This window comes from Kwoniella shivajii, chromosome 10 (genome assembly GCF_035658355.1).
Source record: "Kwoniella shivajii chromosome 10, complete sequence".
Lineage (NCBI taxonomy): Eukaryota > Fungi > Basidiomycota > Tremellomycetes > Tremellales > Cryptococcaceae > Kwoniella > Kwoniella shivajii.
The window spans coordinates 1,233,590-1,251,593 of record NC_085917.1 but is presented as its reverse complement, the minus strand read 5'-3'; the positions used below and the strand labels follow the sequence as shown (position 1 = coordinate 1,251,593).

Below are 18,004 nucleotides of genomic sequence, written 5' to 3'. Positions count from 1 at the left end.
ATATCATGAATGTATGGTAGAGTACAAGAAGTCTAAGCAAGTCGATGCTGGAACATATTGGGCCGACCGCCTCTCTGAGTGTTCTTGTCAACTATCTCCTTGAATTTCTAAAGCGATCCTCTCCGCTTCCTCCATCAGCCTATTCTTTACCCCTTCCTCAATGGGCCATGAAAACATCTCGTCTCCCATGCCGCGTTGCATAGCGTTCCAAGGTAGCAGCCAAGCCCATCCTTTTCCCAACACAATCTCGAGATTCTTCTTCCATCCATGATCATACGGTCTCTCATGATCTAATATTGGTAATACTATCCCCTCTTTTCCATTATTCTGAAAGGATTCTGGGAATGGGACATAGAAGTGACGCGTATCAGAAAACCGTTTCAGATTCATTTCTAATTCAGGTGGAATAGACCGTCCACTCATTTTGGACTTATAAATGGCATGGAGAGCCTGGTTGTGAGCTGTTGATCTACCTTTATCGATTGTTAAATTACCTCTAACAAGTAACGTTATCGTACTAAACGCTAAACCCTAACACTCATTTCAGCAAAATCTCAATACATAGGATCTTCAGCTTGAATATGAGAAAATATAGCTTACAGTTGTTACGAGGGCCAATAACACACCAAATCCAATCATTAAACCTACCCCCAATCTAAGCGTTTTGTCATTGTCCATTTTATCTAACTCCCTCCATCCTAAAATCATTCCACCCGCATATCGACCTATAGGACCACCAGCTATGACCCAGCTATACGACCAGTCCCACCAATATTGCCTTATCTCGTCACTGGATCTTGAAAAAGCGTATGCAGCTATGGCTCTATTGCACAGTGGTTTGTATAACGGCAACGAAAGCAGCAGAACTGTTGGAGGAGTATATAGCAGTAAAGCAAGGAACGAGCGCATATATTGTGCAGTCAGGCAATTTGCGAACTATGCACCTGATATATCAGCTGTTGTTCACACTCAGTCCGAAAGCGCGCGATAAGCAGCAAATGCGATGAAAAAGACATGAGCGTTCACTCACAAAAGGACAATGATGATCCCATCCACCTCTACATCTCTGACACATACTACAATGTCTCGTTCTAGCCGGTTTCCATCTTCCTCCGCATCTGTCCCTATGACATCGCTCGACCATCGGTTCTTCGTCGTATTGATTTGCAGCATCATTCGCCAGTCGTAAAGCTTTAGCTTCAGACGGTGAAAGACACTGAAATATGATCTTCCTGTTTCTTATAGCTGGAGGTGGATCGTATGGAGGGGTAGATTGGGTAGATGATAAGAAGTATAGTCGAAGATAGACGATCGTTATTGATCCAACAAGAAGTGTTGGTAGTGTCCTATATATCTCTAAAATGGGCATCAGCAATGGTGAGCTTCCTTTAATACTAATCTAGAGATGCTCACGACAAAAAATAGGATGTATTGATTTTTCCGATAATAGCTTGCCTGCGATGGAAGCGTGTCAGCAAGCCTCGTTGTCTATGTTCACCTTCAGTATTTGTCGGAGCTCACGAGGCGTCTCGAAAGTCGTTATCTTCCACCCGAAGCTACGGGCATCATATTTTGTTCAGTCGTGACAGATACTCGAGAAGGCGCTGTGACGTACTAGAAGTAAGTGAGCAGTAATGGAGGTATGAGCTGCTGGAGTAGCCATACTGCCGTGCCAGCCATCTTGCTGACTCTGATAGTTGTCCTCTTCCACCTCTAGATTGACATTTCGACCTTTCCCATATTCGTTGATTCTGTACGAGAATCACTATGTATCGTCGTCTGGATCTCACATCTGGCTCATGCTCGTCCTCTGGGGTCTCCACATCAGCTACTGATCGTCAAGTGCCACATTCACGTGCTGTCTCTTTATATATACCACCCATCTTATACTGACCCCGCGTTTCTCATTGTTGATTACCCCGCGAATCACGGGTACGGTGATGGAATGTTACTCTACTGTGTGTATGGTGATGATTTCAATCTCCCACCGTAATTAACATCATCCGTTACCTTTGATCTATTCATATCATCCGTTCACATCGTTCATTGACACTCTGAGCTCATCTTGCCATTCATAACCTTGCAGTCTCACTTCACCAGCACGGCTCAACAGCAAAGCGGTATCTTCGATCGTCCTCCCGTACATCCTGTGTCGACTCGACTGAATATTGTCTGGTATTCTGGACGATTAGTTCTTTGTTCACAACATGAGCGTCCCCGCTCCTAGCGCCAACCGTCAACCTGGGGCGGATGCCACTTCATCTATCTCATCAGGTAGTCAGTACTCCCTCCTACCCCCTGCAAATGACTGATTGACCTGAGCGGTCTGTTTGTAGGATTTCCAACAAGCGCATCTTCTTCAACACTCCTTTCCCAAGCTTCGGGAGCTTCAGCAAACGCTTTATACAATTTTAGACTCCTTTCAGCTCTCAGATCTGAAAACCCATCCGAAGTGCAGCCTTTCCTTGATGAACTGAAACCTTCCTCTAACTCGGTTGGGGGTCAGGAAGACCTGGAAAAAGCTGGCAAACTACTAGGCATGGCCGTCAGAATAGCATCAGGTGAGACATCATACGTATATCATCGCGCCCGTTGGCTTATCTCATTCCCATGAAATAGTACCCATCATCACACAGATTTTGCAGTCTCCATCCATCCCTAGTCCTAATCTATCTGTCGGCTCCGGAACCCAGACCACAGCATTGCACGTTGCCAGTGAGATTGGTAGATCAGATGTCGGTAAGCCTTATTCGCTATGCTTTGCACTACATCCAGAAATCCATACTGATAGATGGCAGTCGAGGTGTTTCTTAATGACCCTAGAATAAACGATACTATACGTGATGAGCAGGGTCGGACTGCCCTGGAGTGCGCGACGAATTCGGAGATCTCTCGTCTTATCGAAGGTCAGTATCTCCATCCGCTCCACTGTCAATGACACCTTTCAAGGATTGACGCAGACTGCATAGAATCTCGAGGTCATTTGCAGATGAAATACCTTGCGCGCTTGGCTGGATATATCTCGAGTCCTCTTAGTTCAGTTGATGAGAGTTTGAACATGATCGAGTTTTTAGAAGGACCGAGGTAAGCCCTTATTCACCATGACTTACGACCTGAAACATCCCTGATGAACAAGTAGGACTGGTATTCTCAATCTGAGTGCTCTGGATGAAAGAAGTGGTACATCATTACTGCACGAGGCAGCTCGTCGAAGAGATCTTCGTCTTGTTGAGATTGCTGCGAAGAGGGGCGCAGACGTCTTTGTGAGAGATAAGAGAGGTAAAAGAGTGCTTGATGGTGAGAAAAACGTAGATGAGAGGATCAAGGTTTTCTTAAGGCAATGTACGTGATTGATGACCGTCGTATCCGTGCTTAAACGGACGCTGATAAACCACAAACAGTCAATAACCAAAATAGTCTCGTTGAAGCGAAAGGCGATGGCAGGCCACCTGATCTTCGAGGGTTCTTGAGCAAATGGGTAAATTACAGAAGTGGTTGGCGGACAAGATGGTTCGTCTTGGAAAATGGTGTTCTGAGTTATTGTATGTCATTTGCTCAAATTTGTCGTTTTGACCGACTGAATTACAAAATGGACTAATAAGTCGCACAGACCGTAATCGAGAAGACGAACAAATAGCTTGTCGAGGATCGATTGCGATGGCGGTTGCTACCCTTCACCCCTCCACTGATGGCTCAAGATTTGAGGTTCATTCAAAGGTGTCATCCTCAGTACCGAAATTCATCGTTAAATCTGCTCACAGAGCAGAGATCGCTCGATGGGTTCAGTCCATTCGTTTGAACATCGAATATCACCAGAAGAAAGGCGGATCCGATGGTCAACCGAAACGAAGTATGAGTCTTAATCAGGACAGGGGAACGGCCGCCGGATCTCTTCCACCTATCGACTCCTTCCTCAGTCCCAACCTTCAACGGTCGACCACTGGATTAAGTGTAGTCAGCATTCCTGACGGTGCACCACAAGGGAGCGGGATGCTTCACTCCTCTTCGCGAACAGCTGTCACAGAAGACGATGCAACAGAGATCCTGTCTGTTTACGAAGGACATGACAACAATTCCATCACAGGCAGTGGGGACCAACACACTGGTATCCCTCATCAGGCAACATATGATCTTGGAACACTGAATATTAAAGCTCAGGTTGAAATGACGCTTCAGTTGATCGACTCGGTTGTCACTCCTCCTTCATCAGCAAACGCTTCTCCCACTCGTGGAGGTAACGACCTAGCAAGGTCTTCATCCCGTCAACAAGCGGTGAAAGATGCTTTACGACAATCTCTTTCTACTCTAGCCAACCAAATTTCACAACAAAATATCATGACTCAAGACAGGGAGAAACACCTTCTCAATCGTATTCAGCGGGAGGTGGCGGCTAGACATATTTGGGAGGAAAATATGTTGACCGTTGCCCAACAGCAAGCTGAAGCTGATCGACAATTGACCGAAGCTGCCAAAGATAACGAGAAGAAAAGAAAAGCCCTGAAACAGGCTAAAGAAGTCTTAGCTAATTTAGCTGGATCGGAAAACCTACCAAGTTTACCTACTTCCCCTGGAGTACCTGAAAAGCGTTCGATCGTCTCCCAAGGCATATTGGACCAAGCCGTAAATGCTTTACAATCTCCAGTCAAGCCATCACTTACACCTCGACCTTCTGTACCTAATATCCAAGAGGCGCATGATGCTATCTTAGCTGCTGAATCAGATGATGAAGAAGATGATGACGATGAATTCTTCGATGCGATTGAGACAGGTACTCTACCTAATCTCAAATTGTACGATAGCATCGCTCATCCAGAGAAAGAACGTCCTGGTACTCCCACTGCCATAGAAAAGCAGAGTTTCAGTTTGGAAACACAGAAGCCAGCTGCAAGAGGTACTGTCAAGGAACTTTTGGCTAGAAAAAGTCTTGAGCCTTACCTGCACGTCAGAAACAGATTACCTATCGATGATGACAAACGCCCCTCCGTAAGCTGTAAGTGAAGACAAAAGTTCCTCCATATGTTTAAAAATTCACAAGCTGATGACTGTGTTCCATGTAGTATGGAGCATCCTGAAATCCTCTATCGGAAAAGATCTTACCAAGATCTCATTCCCTGTTAGCTTCAACGAATGTACCTCGATGCTGCAGAGAATGGGTGAGCCCTTTTGTTGGCGTTTGCGACAGAGAATGATTTAGCTGATTCGTTTGATTCAGCCGAAGATATGGAATACGACGCTTGTCTCACGGTCGCTGCGGGGGAGCAGGATTCATTGAAGCGAATCGCCTTTGTTGGTGCTTTTGCCATGAGTAATTACTCCTCCACTATCGGCCGTATCGCCAAACCTTTCAACCCTTTGCTGTCGCAATCTTTTGAATATGCTATACCTAATAGGTACAGGTATATCTCCGAGCAAGTGTCCCATCATCCTGTGAGTAGCTGTCGAGGATCTTGCAGGTATACATAGCTAATACACCAAATCCAGCCAATTTCCGCCTGTTATTCGGAAGCGCCAACATGGAAATACTATGGAGAAGTTGACGCTCAGAACAAATTCCAAGGAAAATCATTCGAGATCAGACCCACGGGTGTAGCGCATGCTGATCTGATCATTCCGAGATCATGGGTGAAAGGCTCAGAATATCCTGATGCCGGTCCTGAATATGGCGAAGACTGTGTCATAGAGCATTACTCGTAAGTTATGCGAGCCATATGTGGCAGATACGTGTTGTATTGATGTTCGAACTTGACGCGTAGATGGAAGAAAGTCACTACGAATGTTTCCAATTTCATCATGGGTTCGCCCCTTATCGACCATTATGGAGATCTGATCGTCAGTAAGTAATTTTCCCCTCAGTAGTTTTGTTCTTAAAGCTAGAGTCCCAAGCTGATGTCACAATTTAGCTAACCACAGAACTGGTGAAACATGTACGCTCACGTTCAAGCCTAGAACCTGGAGAGGTAAAGACGCATTTGAGATTAAGGGTAATGTTATAGACGCGGAGGGCAAAACAGCTTGGGATATTGCAGGAAGTGAGCGTACCTTGTGCATTGGGCATCCCGTTAAATATCATAGCTGACATTTCATAAAATTTAGGATGGGATACTCAACTCATTGCAAGACGACACGGTACTTCAGCACCGCTCGAGGTGGATACAACATTCAATCCTGCTCAAAAAGAATATATGCTACTATGGAGGAATAGTGAAAAGCCTAAAGCTCCATTTAATCTGACTCCTTTCGCTGTAACTCTAGTGAGTTGTATTTCCTGCTTGAGGACCTAAAAAGGTCTGTGTCAGGACGGGTCATGCTGATGATGTAATGCCAAAGAACGATATTCCCAATGGCTTGCGAAGCTATCTCGCTCCGACGGATTGTAGGTTGCGAACGGATCAACGAGCTTTCGAAAATGCGGAATATGATAGAGCCCAAGAGTAAGTCTTTACCAACAAACATCGTCAAGGGCTTTTGCTGATCTGTATCGTCGTTCTCTTGTCTTTACCTTACCTTCACTTAATCTCTTTTCGCGCGCCCTATCTATCGTCGTATGTGCAGACTCAAAACGTTAAACGAAGAGAAACAAAGACAAACTCGGAAATTGCGATCAGAAGGCAAACTGCCACCTCATGAACCGAGATGGTTCTCCTCATTCACCGATCCTGATTCCGGAGAAAGATTATGGCTACCACGCAGAGCAGAAGATGGGGAAGTCAAATTTTGGCATGAAAGAGAAAAGGCTAACTGGGATCAAGTTGGAGTCGAACACATATTTGCTGAAGATGAGAGATAAAGCTAATTGAGATTGTGGTCGAATATAATGATGATGCTGGCTATACATATATATTGGATGCTATTTTGATGTACTGTATGTTGGGTATTGAGAGACCTCGTTGGCAATTGACATCGCAGGATGACTTATCGATTCTCTTCGTGCTTCGCCAATGAGACCATATCAAAAAGATTGAGAATTCACTGATAGTAAGCATCTATTACTGAGTAACATTGACTGTGGCACCCAGCTCATTCCCTATTTGGAAACTGCATTCGCTTGAAAATCATTGTGTGTGTGTGGCTCTATGGACCACATGATGTGCTGTTACGGTTTAGTAAAGATCAATACTGTATACTATTGCGGCCAGGATTGAGACGAATCCCAAGGGCATTAGAGGAGTGACAACAATACATTCAAGCTACAAAATTCACGTTTCATTTTACTTCTCACTGTTTAACGTACACGGGAGACAACAAGATTACGAGTGATGGGAGACCAGAAGGGTTCGGTGTTTGGAAGCGATACAAGGGAGATACAGACAATTCAAAAATTATAATCGTAGACAAGAGAAGTTTGGATAGTCCGAATTGGCCTTGCCAACTATGTTTGCTGCATTTAATGGTGTTCGCTGCCTTTGCCGCCACTGTTCTTGGTTGTGGTGGTAGTCTTGGTGGTCTTATCACCGGCGTTACCGGAACCTTGGTTATTGTCTACAATAATGATGATCAGTCTCCAATCTAATGTACGTAAGTGGGAGTGTGAAATCGGGCTCACTGGAAGAACTGCCGATGATGGCATTGCTGTTGTCTTTTCCGGCACCTTGACCGTTACCGGTACCTTGAGAGAAGGCACCTGCAAAGTTACCGTTGTTGTCGGTTACTGCATGAAGGGAACATTAGCTGAATCAGTGAGCTGAAGGCAAGGCTAAGCACGTACAGATATAGATGTTGCCAACGGTTACTAATTTGTATCCTGGAGGAACTGGAGGGGGAGATCCACCGGTAGCGGGTGGAGAGCTAGAACCGCCTCGAGCGTCGATGGGAGAGGCGAGAGCACCGAAAGATAGGGTAGCGAGACAGGCAACGAGGATCGTGGAGAATCGCATGTTGGATTTGGTTCGGGTTTGAGCTGGATTGGTTTGGGTGAGTAGTAGTCAAGTGAGATGTGAATTGTTGAGTTGATTTGTGATGAAGAAAAACGAGTTGGATGTCGATCCGGATGAGGGGTATTTATACCTTTTTGGAGGTTCATCTCATCACTAAGAGCTCCTTTTCAAGACGTGAATACAGTACGATGTGAAAAGCGGATCAAAAATTGACCATTGACCGAACATGGAGCCTTCCCGTCTTCTGTTAATGACAATTTGGGAAGACTAGGTTCCGAAGCGAATTAATGAGGAAAATTCGAGAATCACAGACGTCGCCATTGAGGTCATGTACTGCGGATCTGTATACTGAAGGGTAGGCGCAGCACGTACTGAAGCCAGATCTAATCGAAGACAAGGTTCAAAGACCGTTATGAACGTGTGTCTGTCCATGTTTGCGTTTGCATCGTTCGTAAGGTAAGTCAGATTTCTTGTATTACTGACAATCTATCGTTCCACCTTTTTTACGTTTGAGATATGTCATGGCACCTGGTAAGTAAATGAGTTGACCTAATTGCACTTGGCAATCTCTTGAAGCGAAATAAGAAGTAAGTTTCGAAATCACGCCACAATATTGTGAGTACGAGTATGAGCACGGGCTTGTTGGAGCCCAAAATGCCACAAAAGTTGATAACCACGTTTTCACGGAGACGAATTCTCCGCATCCGCTAATTTCAGATCTCATGATCTCCTTTGTCGTCTTCTTCTGACCGAAGAAATCATTGGAGCCTATTCATGTCGGTGGATCTCGACTGATTGACGACATCTTGATCCGCTTGTTCTCCTTTAGAAAGCTACGATCGTATTGCACGAATGTTCTTAAATTACATCACACCGAAAGTTTCCTCATGGTCGAACTCAATATTGCCGTTGCGCACTCCTGCTTGCTGTTCATGAAGCTCCCACGGAAGTTTGGGTAACTTGATACTAGACTGACATTCAAGTTGAATTCAACGCTAAGAGGGATCTTTGTGGGGCCTACATGTATGTATTCGCTTGGCCGGATTCAAGGTGATTGTTATTCTTGGCAGACTGGATCCCTGTGCTCACTTCTGTGACACTGCCTACAGAGTAGTCCGATCGCATGAAGCATCTTTTCATCACTAGCATCAATGAGGTACAGTACTTTAGTCATCTTTTAGGACTAAGGAAAGAACAAATTCCAGGTCAAAATCTTTCATTATTAGTTCATTTACCTAACAGGACTAGTCTATGGGGAGTCAGACGATTAAGTCATCATTCCAGATCAGTATTAGCATTTGCCAAGCGTTTGGTGCAATACTTTGTATTTTCATGTGTTCAGGTAGAACTATGAGCACGTAGGTGCAAGTTGATCAACTGACCTCTTTCGCTGCTATCGATTGTGTGGTCTTCGGTTCAGAGCCAGCGGGGTCGCAGCTCGCTGGAAACTTCTACGTCTTCTCAGAAAGTTTGCCGTCATCCCGTCGGTATATTCCAAGCTTTCGGTATGAGATCGTCCGAGTTGTATGTGAAGAACGGTAACCGGAAAAATAGATGAATCCGAATTGAACAAATATCACATATGCAAAGTTTTACTTACCAGTTGTCATAAATAGAAGTTTATCGTATTGATGAATTAGCTAAATGGATCCCGTGTAATTCGTCATCCGCAGTAGCACCAAGGTATTTTATCAAGATTAACTTATCCATCCGCAGGTACGAGTATTGGGCATAATCGGTTCTCATGTTGATTCAACTTTGATCACATGCATATCGTGTACGAATGACATAAGATGGGGTAGTACGACGTGTAAATATGTACGGGAAGCGGTCGGAATTTTTGGCACCCATACGGCACATCAAAGTTTACCTCCGATCGTAAACAACCGCATAACATTCTGTGGCATGCAATTATTCACCAGAATACTCGAGTACAGGTCAGATGATGCAGTCTGGATATTTACCATGATTCAATAATACAATAGGCAAAGCCCTGGGGTGAAAGGCAGCCAGCACATCGAGGGATGTCGCTAATACATTTTATTTTGCAGAGCACGCCATTGTATCATTCAGACATGTGCATCGATGGGCTTTTCTTCTGACTATGGGTGTTATTCCCAGCAAGAAGGGCAGCTGAACTAGAGAGTTCTTTCAGGTTTGCACAAATTTGCGGGGTAGGACGCAAGTTCTTGCAGTAATTTCCATGCTATGCAGCTTACTGCTTTTACAAATCCATCCCATCACGGTACAAATCTTATAAGTCTGGTAGATGTTGGACCTAGATGAGCTAGCAAAGGTAGAATGAGAACTAAAAGATGATGCATAGGCGAGAGTATAGATATGGAAGAACCAAAGAATTCTATGTGAGTACACGGTCAGAATAATGCTATATCATTCTCGCCACCTAATTTTCTCTTCCCTTTGCGATCTCTTCCCCTTTGATCACACACCAAAAATTCAGATCCGCGCACTTTGACTTATTTAGTGTATGTGATTTGGTTTGGAAATGAGTCATGAGATTAGACATCCCAGGAAAATGCACTTCATCCTTAGATAAAGGATCGTCATCGGTCACGGACAGAAGACATCCCATTCGCATAAGATAAGCTCTTCGCATTTTCTTGCCAAGTCTTGTATACAAGGGATGCTTCTCCCGTGATCGTCGGACAGGCTTGGGGCAGCTTCTATGGTTTACAAAGGACATAGGCCGTTCTCAAATGCCATTCTACATCAAGCCTCCTCTGTAGTGTCATGTATAAAAAGACAAGCAATCCCTCCCTGTGCACATGACCTCTCAATATTATCATTGTTCATCCCTTGTCTGAGCTGATTATCACATACTTTCAGGCCCTAAGTGCACATTGCTGTATTGACTCGCCATGTCGAAGTCATCTGAATCTCAACAATTCTTTACCTACCCTGGAGGAACAACTTGTATCAAACAGGATGCTAAGGCTGGTGTTACTTATCAAGATAACACCGCAGCGTCTTATCGTCGCTATTTGCACATCAAAACAATGGTGCCATCGCCCCTCGACAGCTGGGGAGCTGAAGAGGCTGGCGACCAGACTCGCTTTGCTAAATTTGCTAGTGGTCAATTTGATACCAAACAGATAGCCTTCCGAGGGATGTATGGGAAAAGTACAGACAACGGTGTGCAAACCACTATATTCTTGCCTAATAACGGTGGGGTAGCTCACATCGACGTTGAGGCTGACAACTCTCGCGAGGACGTAAACACTTCGCGAAAGTATTGTGTCGCTGGCTCACTAGATGTAGGTAGAAACACCTTTTATGACCTGATGAACGCCATTCCTACGGTGACCGATGGCAGGAGCACGTTTGAAAAGGCTATAGACGTCTCAGAGGCAGACCTAGGTGATCGAAGTGGATGGTGTACTACCAGTATCGGTACACACAGAATGTTCGAGTGGGAACCCAATCACATCGTAGTGCAAGGTTCTGAACAGAATCATTCTGGATTTCGATCCGTCAAAAGTATGGATCATGGTGGAATTCCCTTTCGCCTTGCCGATACCAACTGGAGAGCGGATGTAACAACATGGGAAGGAGCTGCTGAAATTCTTACTCCCGTGAGTTCATTCAAAGTCTCAAATTGCCATCAACTGACTACTGGTACTGATAAAAGTTTGAATAGGTGTCAAAGTCGTAAACGGTGCAAGTGTTTGAGACCTGCGAACATCAAAGAAGTATACTAAGTGTTGGACCGAAGATGACCACCAAGGAGGACAGGAAGGATCGATTTTGCAATAGTATCTATGACTCATCGATCTCAGGCGTGATGTAATCTGAATATCATGATTGTTCTTCACGTACTCCACAAGTAGCAGGACTCTGACATTTTCTCATTTCCCACTATATCTCCAACACTTTATCGAATTACAGGAACTACGCGTGTCGATATACAGATCTGAGGCTTCTCCGATGATATGACCTTTGGCCAACAAATTTGTGCACAAGAACGTCTTATCAGCTTCTGATTCGTCACTTGGAGAATGACGAGTCGATTTGTAAAGGCGGGAAGACACTGGATTTGTCTCCCCATGACGATTGTACTGTATCATCGTCATGACAAGAAGTGGTGGTGAATTCGTCGTCGAAAGAAGACATTCTCCGTCTATAAAAGCTCTTGGGCTTGTAAAGAGTCTATGCTTCTTAGGAATGGAAAGAGAATACCTTCGCTAACATGAGCCGAGCGGATCTTAACCGAATGCGTTGAGGCTTCCTTCATTCTTTCTTTGTCTTGCTGCTCTTTTGTCGCATGTGGCTGAAAAAGGAAAGATGCCTTCCTGAATTCAGTTGACAGCGTCTCTTTCCCCCAGGACTAGGTATAAATACGATGCAGATTCCAGATCATTGCAACGAATCAACCTTAACAATTATTCACTCAATTACATTCAGTATCCTTGCACTCCCAATCATGTCGACCGTGACCTCCAATTCGGGTCAGATTCCATTTCGTACGTACACTGGAGGAACACTATGTCTCAAGCAGGGTGCTACTGCCCGCATCAAATATCAAGACACGACCGAACCCACAGACTACCGCCGTCTACAAATAGAATCAATGGTACCAGTACCCCAAACAATGAGCTTCGGCCTTGCAGATGATGCTGATCAAGCTCGGTTTGCGACATTTGCCAGTACACAAGCGAACACGGAGCAGGTTGCCGTCCCCGGAATCTATGGTGTAAGTGTTGACGATGAGGCGCCCATCTCAATATTCGTCCCCAAACAGAATACAACCGCTCACATCGACACTGACGCCGAAATCTCAAGGGAGTCCGGGAACACTTTAGGCGAATACTGCATCGCTGGTTCAATCGACCTCGATCATATAACACATTACAGCCTGATAGAACTAGCCGAAATCTATTTCAGAGAGGGAACAAGCTCCTTCACGACGGATTCACCTATGTCTCGAGTAAATCTGGGAGAGGGGAGTGAAGGGTGGACTCAGAGAGTTGGGACGGTCAGGAGAATTAAGTGGAAAGCCAATCATACTATGACTCAAAGTTCCAACCCAAATAACATCGGATTTCGATCTGTCAGCACCATTCAGAAACATGGGTTTCCTCTTTCATCTGCCCGTTCTGTCCCCGACCCGGTGTGGGAAGGGTATGTCAAAACCTTGACTCCTGTAAGTACTCTTCCTTATTGAAGTGCAAGATGTCGATCAACTCTGACACTTGGATAACAGGTTGGCGACGATGATACAGTACGGGCACATCTATACTAGGGACACTTGAACAGTGCATGCGGTTGAAGCAGCCATTTTTCAGTTGCAAGTCATTGGGGTAAGCCAAGAGATGTCGACTATATGCAAGTGAAAACAAGGAGAATCAACCAGTGCGTGCACTCACTCTGAACCTGAGTTACAAAACAGAGAAGATCCGATTAGTACACGAAAAAATCGAAGAAATCAAAGAGGATAAACATGAAACCCGAAAAACCAGAAAAAAAACGGAAAAAGAAAAAACAAGACGAATAGCAAAACGAGGATTGGAGTCGTAAGGAAGTTAGTGTTAATCAGTGTGAATTACATATAATGCTATCAACTGTCAATACAGTGTCCAATTATGTGAAAAAATGCAAAGCTGTGGTCAACTGATAGATCTACAAACGGGTGCAATGGAGGCTGATCGATTGCATCAAATCGCCGCTCGATTCACGCAAAATGCTCGCTGTGCTACCACAATTCATTCCTCTATTTGTCTTGTTAGATGCATCATGACTCATACATCAGTCTAGACGAATCGTTGCCTACTTTCCATCATAAGCTGTCGAAGAAGGACAAGTCTTGCGCAGAAAGACCGCCTTTTCCTTGCGGGTTCATGGAGCTCAGCGTCGGACTGACTGCTAGCGATGGTGCCATTTGGTTTGGAGTAGTTGATCTCGAAGGTTCCAATGCACCTCCGAACATAGACGAAGAACTAGGACCCAAATCGTTTGTCGTTGTATTCGAGTGAGATTTTGGTGTGCGTGATTTTTCAGCACCGTCTAGTAAACTTCCTCTTGAATTGGGTCTTCCGGGAGGTGGAGGACTAAGAAACGGGAATCCGGCTTGAACTTGGTGAGGTTGAGCGGGTTTCGGGGGTGGTGCTAAGACCGGCGCAATTGGACTTGGGGGCGCAGGCCACCTTTTACCTCGCGATGCTGAAGCCCCTGAAAGTAGATTTATGGTAGGCGTGTGGTCTAATGAACCTGGTCTTGCATGATTGACAGGTGTAGACATCGATGATGATTTAGATAAAGGTGCTGGTGTGGATGCTATAGCCGGTTTGGTAGGCATCTGATTCAACACCGGAAGAGGTTTGCTCATGGACGATAAAGGTACAGGCACGGTGGAAGTACTGGTGGTAGATTGGAATGCGGAGAAATCACCAAAATCGTCAAATGTCGAGATGGAAGCATGTTGAGGCGTACCGAAATCATCAATATCACCAAAGTCACTTGTTACTAATGAGCCATTCTTCTCAGGCATTGACGGTTTAGGTTCGAAATTGACCGTAGATGACAAATTAGGCATTATCGACGACACAGGCGGAGGTGGCGACAGAGATACAGTAGGTGTACCGGACCTGACCGCTGTCAGAGGCGCCGCTGCAATCGGAGTAGACGGTGATATGATACGAGAGACAGAATTGGTTGTTTGACTGCTAGATCCGAGTGATAAGAAATCATCCCACGCGTTATTAGCATGAGAAGCGATTTCTGTGGATGGCGATTGTGTTATAGGCGATTGAGCCGCAGATGTGATATTTCCGGCAAAATCTAGGTCACCCAATAGGTCCATGTCGTTCGGCGGAGGTGATTTCATTCTAGCGACAAATTTCCCAGCACCTGCTTGGGAGCCTGAAAGACCCTTAGGGGGAGGCGCAAGAGGTTTAGGTAAAGGTGCCGGTTTCGAATTAAGTAGACTTTCAAGAGATGCGATTTGTTCATTCCTGCCTGGTTCCAATGCTAGTAGATCTCCGACACCTTTCTCTGCGGGAGGTTGAGTGATCGAGGGCACCTCGGACAAGAAAGAAAAGTCATCAGCTGACAATTCGAGATCTTTCGCATCCACCTCCTGCGTCGACGTGGTTGCTGATGGTTTATTACGTGACAGTCGACCAAAGAACCTAGACACCGCTGAAGGACCTGCTTGAATCGGTTGCGATTGGGGTAATGGACCTGAATTAGCAGCTTGGCCCACTGAATCGTGCGAAGTTGATGAGGGAAGGGTGGGTGTAGGCGCAGGGGAGGAAGGTCGAGAAGGCTGAACAGATATCGAAGGTGCTCTAGAAGATGATACTGAGGGTAAATGTACATCCGATATATGTCTTTCAATTGATGGATCAGGTGAAGAGACAGATTTGCGTTCCAGTACTCCTCCACCGGAAGTCGTAAGTTGTCTTTCTGGGACAGGTCTCTTACCCCAGAATGACCATTTGCTTTTATTTTGTTCCTCCTGTATCGATCCATCGAATGTAGGAGCATCAGGCTCACCCAGCATTGATCTGCTTGTCCACGACGTTTCTTGATTTGCGCTGGTAAATGTGAGTGGGTCCACTTGAGCAGATCGTCGAGAAACGGTAGTTGTCAGAAGGGAAGTTGACGGTGACGGAATAGGCCGTTGAAGGGCGTAAACGAATCGTTCATGGGTCGTCAAAGATGTTAACGAAGGCGGATAAGTGTTGATATCGGGAGGAATGTTTGTGAGAGATCTTAGACGATCAATACTGTTCATAAAGAGTATCAGCTTTGCTTAAAACCCATGATCATACAATTTTATGTATAGACTTACGTATCATCTTCAAGCTTCCTCACCTTCTCCTCGAATTGCATTTCTTCTGCACCAGTCCTTTTTTCTAGCTCAGATTGTATTACACTACCTAACAATTCCGTCCAAGCTTTGGCAAGTTGATCGATCTTTTCTTGTGGCTAAGCAATCGGGTCAGCTTCCAACGCAAAGAATAAGTAGTCATGGCGAGTATCTTACTGCTCTTAGTTGTTTGATTCTGATTTTACGTTGTGCTTCTTCCCAATCATTGTTTCCCTGAGGTCTGGTTTCTATCTTTGGCGGTAGCCTACCTCTTCCCCAACCTTCATCATCGCCTTCCGCGTCTTCTTCTTCTTCTTCCTCTCGTTCAGGTAATATTGACTTGAAAGGACTTTCCACATCATGACCATAGGTGTTCTCAATCTCGCCTCCCCAAGATTGATCCGTAGGTCCCGATCTACTCCATGAGATCTCTTCTCCTCCCCATCCTGAATTGTCTTTTGATGTAACAGTACTTGGCCCAGCTATATCATTGCTTCCACCCCAAGGGTCATTTCCGGAAGAGTTGAGCGCTGAGCCAGTTGCAAAGCCACCAAAATCGTCACCAAATGAAGGTGATTTGGGTATTGGTGTGAAACTGGGTAATGTCGATGAAGGCAGATCCTCTGAACTTATGGGAAGTTCGAATTTTGGCGAGTGTGTAAAGGACGGCGAAGGGATCTTATGTGGAGATATAGGACCCGAAGGAGCTGATATGGGGGAAGGAGATTTAAAAGACGTTGGTGATAAAGATGACGGTGAAGGTATGTGGTGATCAGGCGTAATAGGTATTGGAGGTTCCTCTTGTACATTCGTATTTGTTCCCCATACTGGGTTGTCCTCAGATTCTGCTTTTTCCATTTTTGTTTGAGGATCCGCGAGCTCCCTGTCCGCGCTTTCAGCTCCCCACGAAGCGTGATCCTCGCCTCCCCACACAGGAGCTTCTTTGACCTCAGGCTGGTTCCTCAAAGATTGATCCGTTACCGTTGGTACTATTACTGCGGTCTCGGAAGCTTGAGATATACCCCAAGGATCAGAATCGTCAAATCGCGGTGGAGGGGTAGTACGACCTGGGGAGGGCATGATCATTGACGATGTTGGCTTTGATGATGACGACCATGTTGGTGCTGCCCATGGATCGTCCATCTCGAATTGCGGATATGGCTCGCAGAGGAGATCAGGCTATAGACGATCAAGACTATAGTGATGAAGTCGTATCGTAGATTGGCCGACACGGTTATACAAAGGTGAATTCCGTTGACGTTTGTTGGTAAACCTTACGAGATCAACGTCGCGTGGTAGATATCATCATTTTGGTCATATATATTCCTCCCTTTCTTTGTGAACATCCATCCTTACCGTTCAGTCACTTTCTTTTCCGTATCATTCACGAGAGCTGCCACGAGAACAGCGTACGCATATGGGTACAGAATAAGGAGAAGAACATATAATTCCCATTGCATTCCGAAGTGGTTATGACCAATCCCGAAAACAATGTCAAACCCCCCGTCCTCCATCTTATCAGGTAAACATCGACCTAGATCATCTTCGTTATCTTTATCCATAGCAAGATCACCTTCAGTCCTGTCCTCCGGATTATTCTTCCCTCCGCCGTCAACTTCAACTCCGACAGCGAACGATGATATAGAACTGGAAATTCAGACACACCCAAATGTTTATGGTGTACATCAATATAATCCTGTAAGGAGAGTGTTATCTGCTGGAGCAAATAGAATTTTAGATCCTATTTTATCAGAAGAAGATTTACCTTCTCTAGAGAGTGCAGCTAGTAGTAGTACGCCACATCTGAGCCAATACAACGATCATTCCTTCTCAAATCGACGTGGCTCAGCTTTGTCCGGTGGCTCTCAAGGTAGGATTGATGGAGATAATAGTAATCTGGAAGAAGAAGAAGAAGAGTATGATCATAATGATACAAGCAATTCCAAACCACTCTTATCGCGAAAAGTGATGCTTTCAGGACACAACGTTTCACCCACTGCTCATGCTCTATCAAGAACAACTACGAGAGGATCAGTGAATCTAGAATATGAAAATTCCGATAACAATATGGAGTATGACGGTCCATTCCAACCTCCGGATTCCAAGGAATTGCTGTCGATCATGTTGAGTATTGGAGGAGTGATCATTTTGGCCATAGCTGCCGGCTGCACAACCATCTTCGATTGGGTCTTATAATATCACAACAACAGATTGTGGGGTTATGTCTGTCAGTCTCAGAAGATAGAGCTCGTGCTGCTTGGGAATTGACAACGGTTGTGGAGGAAATTGCACTCCGCGAAAA

General features: G+C 45.1%; 7 protein-coding genes across 7 annotated transcripts; 4 read left to right on the top strand and 3 right to left on the bottom strand.

The window, feature by feature from the left end:
- Positions 1–87: 87 nt before the first annotated feature.
- IL334_007347 (uncharacterized protein) lies at positions 88–1,680 on the bottom strand (the record flags this gene model as incomplete). The annotated part of the gene is made up of 5 exons (XM_062939037.1): positions 88–531; positions 601–936; positions 1,031–1,356; positions 1,522–1,556; positions 1,616–1,680. The coding sequence occupies 5 exons, from the start codon at positions 1,678–1,680 to the stop codon at positions 88–90; spliced, it is 1,206 nt and encodes a 401-aa protein (XP_062795088.1).
- A 527-nt stretch (positions 1,681–2,207) lies between these two features.
- IL334_007346 (uncharacterized protein) lies at positions 2,208–6,787 on the top strand (the record flags this gene model as incomplete). Its single annotated transcript, XM_062939036.1, has 16 exons — positions 2,208–2,277; positions 2,337–2,561; positions 2,620–2,739; positions 2,799–2,906; positions 2,970–3,084; positions 3,140–3,342; positions 3,402–3,542; positions 3,611–4,990; positions 5,058–5,153; positions 5,213–5,427; positions 5,482–5,690; positions 5,754–5,833; positions 5,901–6,029; positions 6,094–6,251; positions 6,328–6,431; positions 6,553–6,787. 16 exons carry the CDS (start codon positions 2,208–2,210, stop codon positions 6,785–6,787), a joined length of 3,588 nt encoding a protein of 1,195 aa, XP_062795087.1.
- Positions 6,788–7,384: 597 nt separating this feature from the next.
- Positions 7,385–7,874, bottom strand: IL334_007345 (uncharacterized protein; the record flags this gene model as incomplete). Its single annotated transcript, XM_062939035.1, has 3 exons — positions 7,385–7,479; positions 7,544–7,648; positions 7,706–7,874. The coding sequence occupies 3 exons, from the start codon at positions 7,872–7,874 to the stop codon at positions 7,385–7,387; spliced, it is 369 nt and encodes a 122-aa protein (XP_062795086.1).
- A 3,017-nt stretch (positions 7,875–10,891) lies between these two features.
- On the top strand, positions 10,892–11,547 carry IL334_007344 (uncharacterized protein; the record flags this gene model as incomplete). Its single annotated transcript, XM_062939034.1, has 2 exons — positions 10,892–11,467; positions 11,533–11,547. 2 exons carry the CDS (start codon positions 10,892–10,894, stop codon positions 11,545–11,547), a joined length of 591 nt encoding a protein of 196 aa, XP_062795085.1.
- Positions 11,548–12,462: 915 nt separating this feature from the next.
- Positions 12,463–13,134, top strand: IL334_007343 (uncharacterized protein; the record flags this gene model as incomplete). Its single annotated transcript, XM_062939033.1, has 2 exons — positions 12,463–13,035; positions 13,096–13,134. The coding sequence occupies 2 exons, from the start codon at positions 12,463–12,465 to the stop codon at positions 13,132–13,134; spliced, it is 612 nt and encodes a 203-aa protein (XP_062795084.1).
- A 534-nt stretch (positions 13,135–13,668) lies between these two features.
- Positions 13,669–16,845, bottom strand: IL334_007342 (uncharacterized protein; the record flags this gene model as incomplete). The annotated part of the gene is made up of 3 exons (XM_062939032.1): positions 13,669–15,619; positions 15,685–15,821; positions 15,880–16,845. 3 exons carry the CDS (start codon positions 16,843–16,845, stop codon positions 13,669–13,671), a joined length of 3,054 nt encoding a protein of 1,017 aa, XP_062795083.1.
- A 348-nt stretch (positions 16,846–17,193) lies between these two features.
- On the top strand, positions 17,194–17,898 carry IL334_007341 (uncharacterized protein; the record flags this gene model as incomplete). The annotated part of the gene is made up of 1 exon (XM_062939031.1): positions 17,194–17,898. One exon carries the CDS (start codon positions 17,194–17,196, stop codon positions 17,896–17,898), a length of 705 nt encoding a protein of 234 aa, XP_062795082.1.
- Between the last annotated feature and the right edge of the window lie 106 nt (positions 17,899–18,004).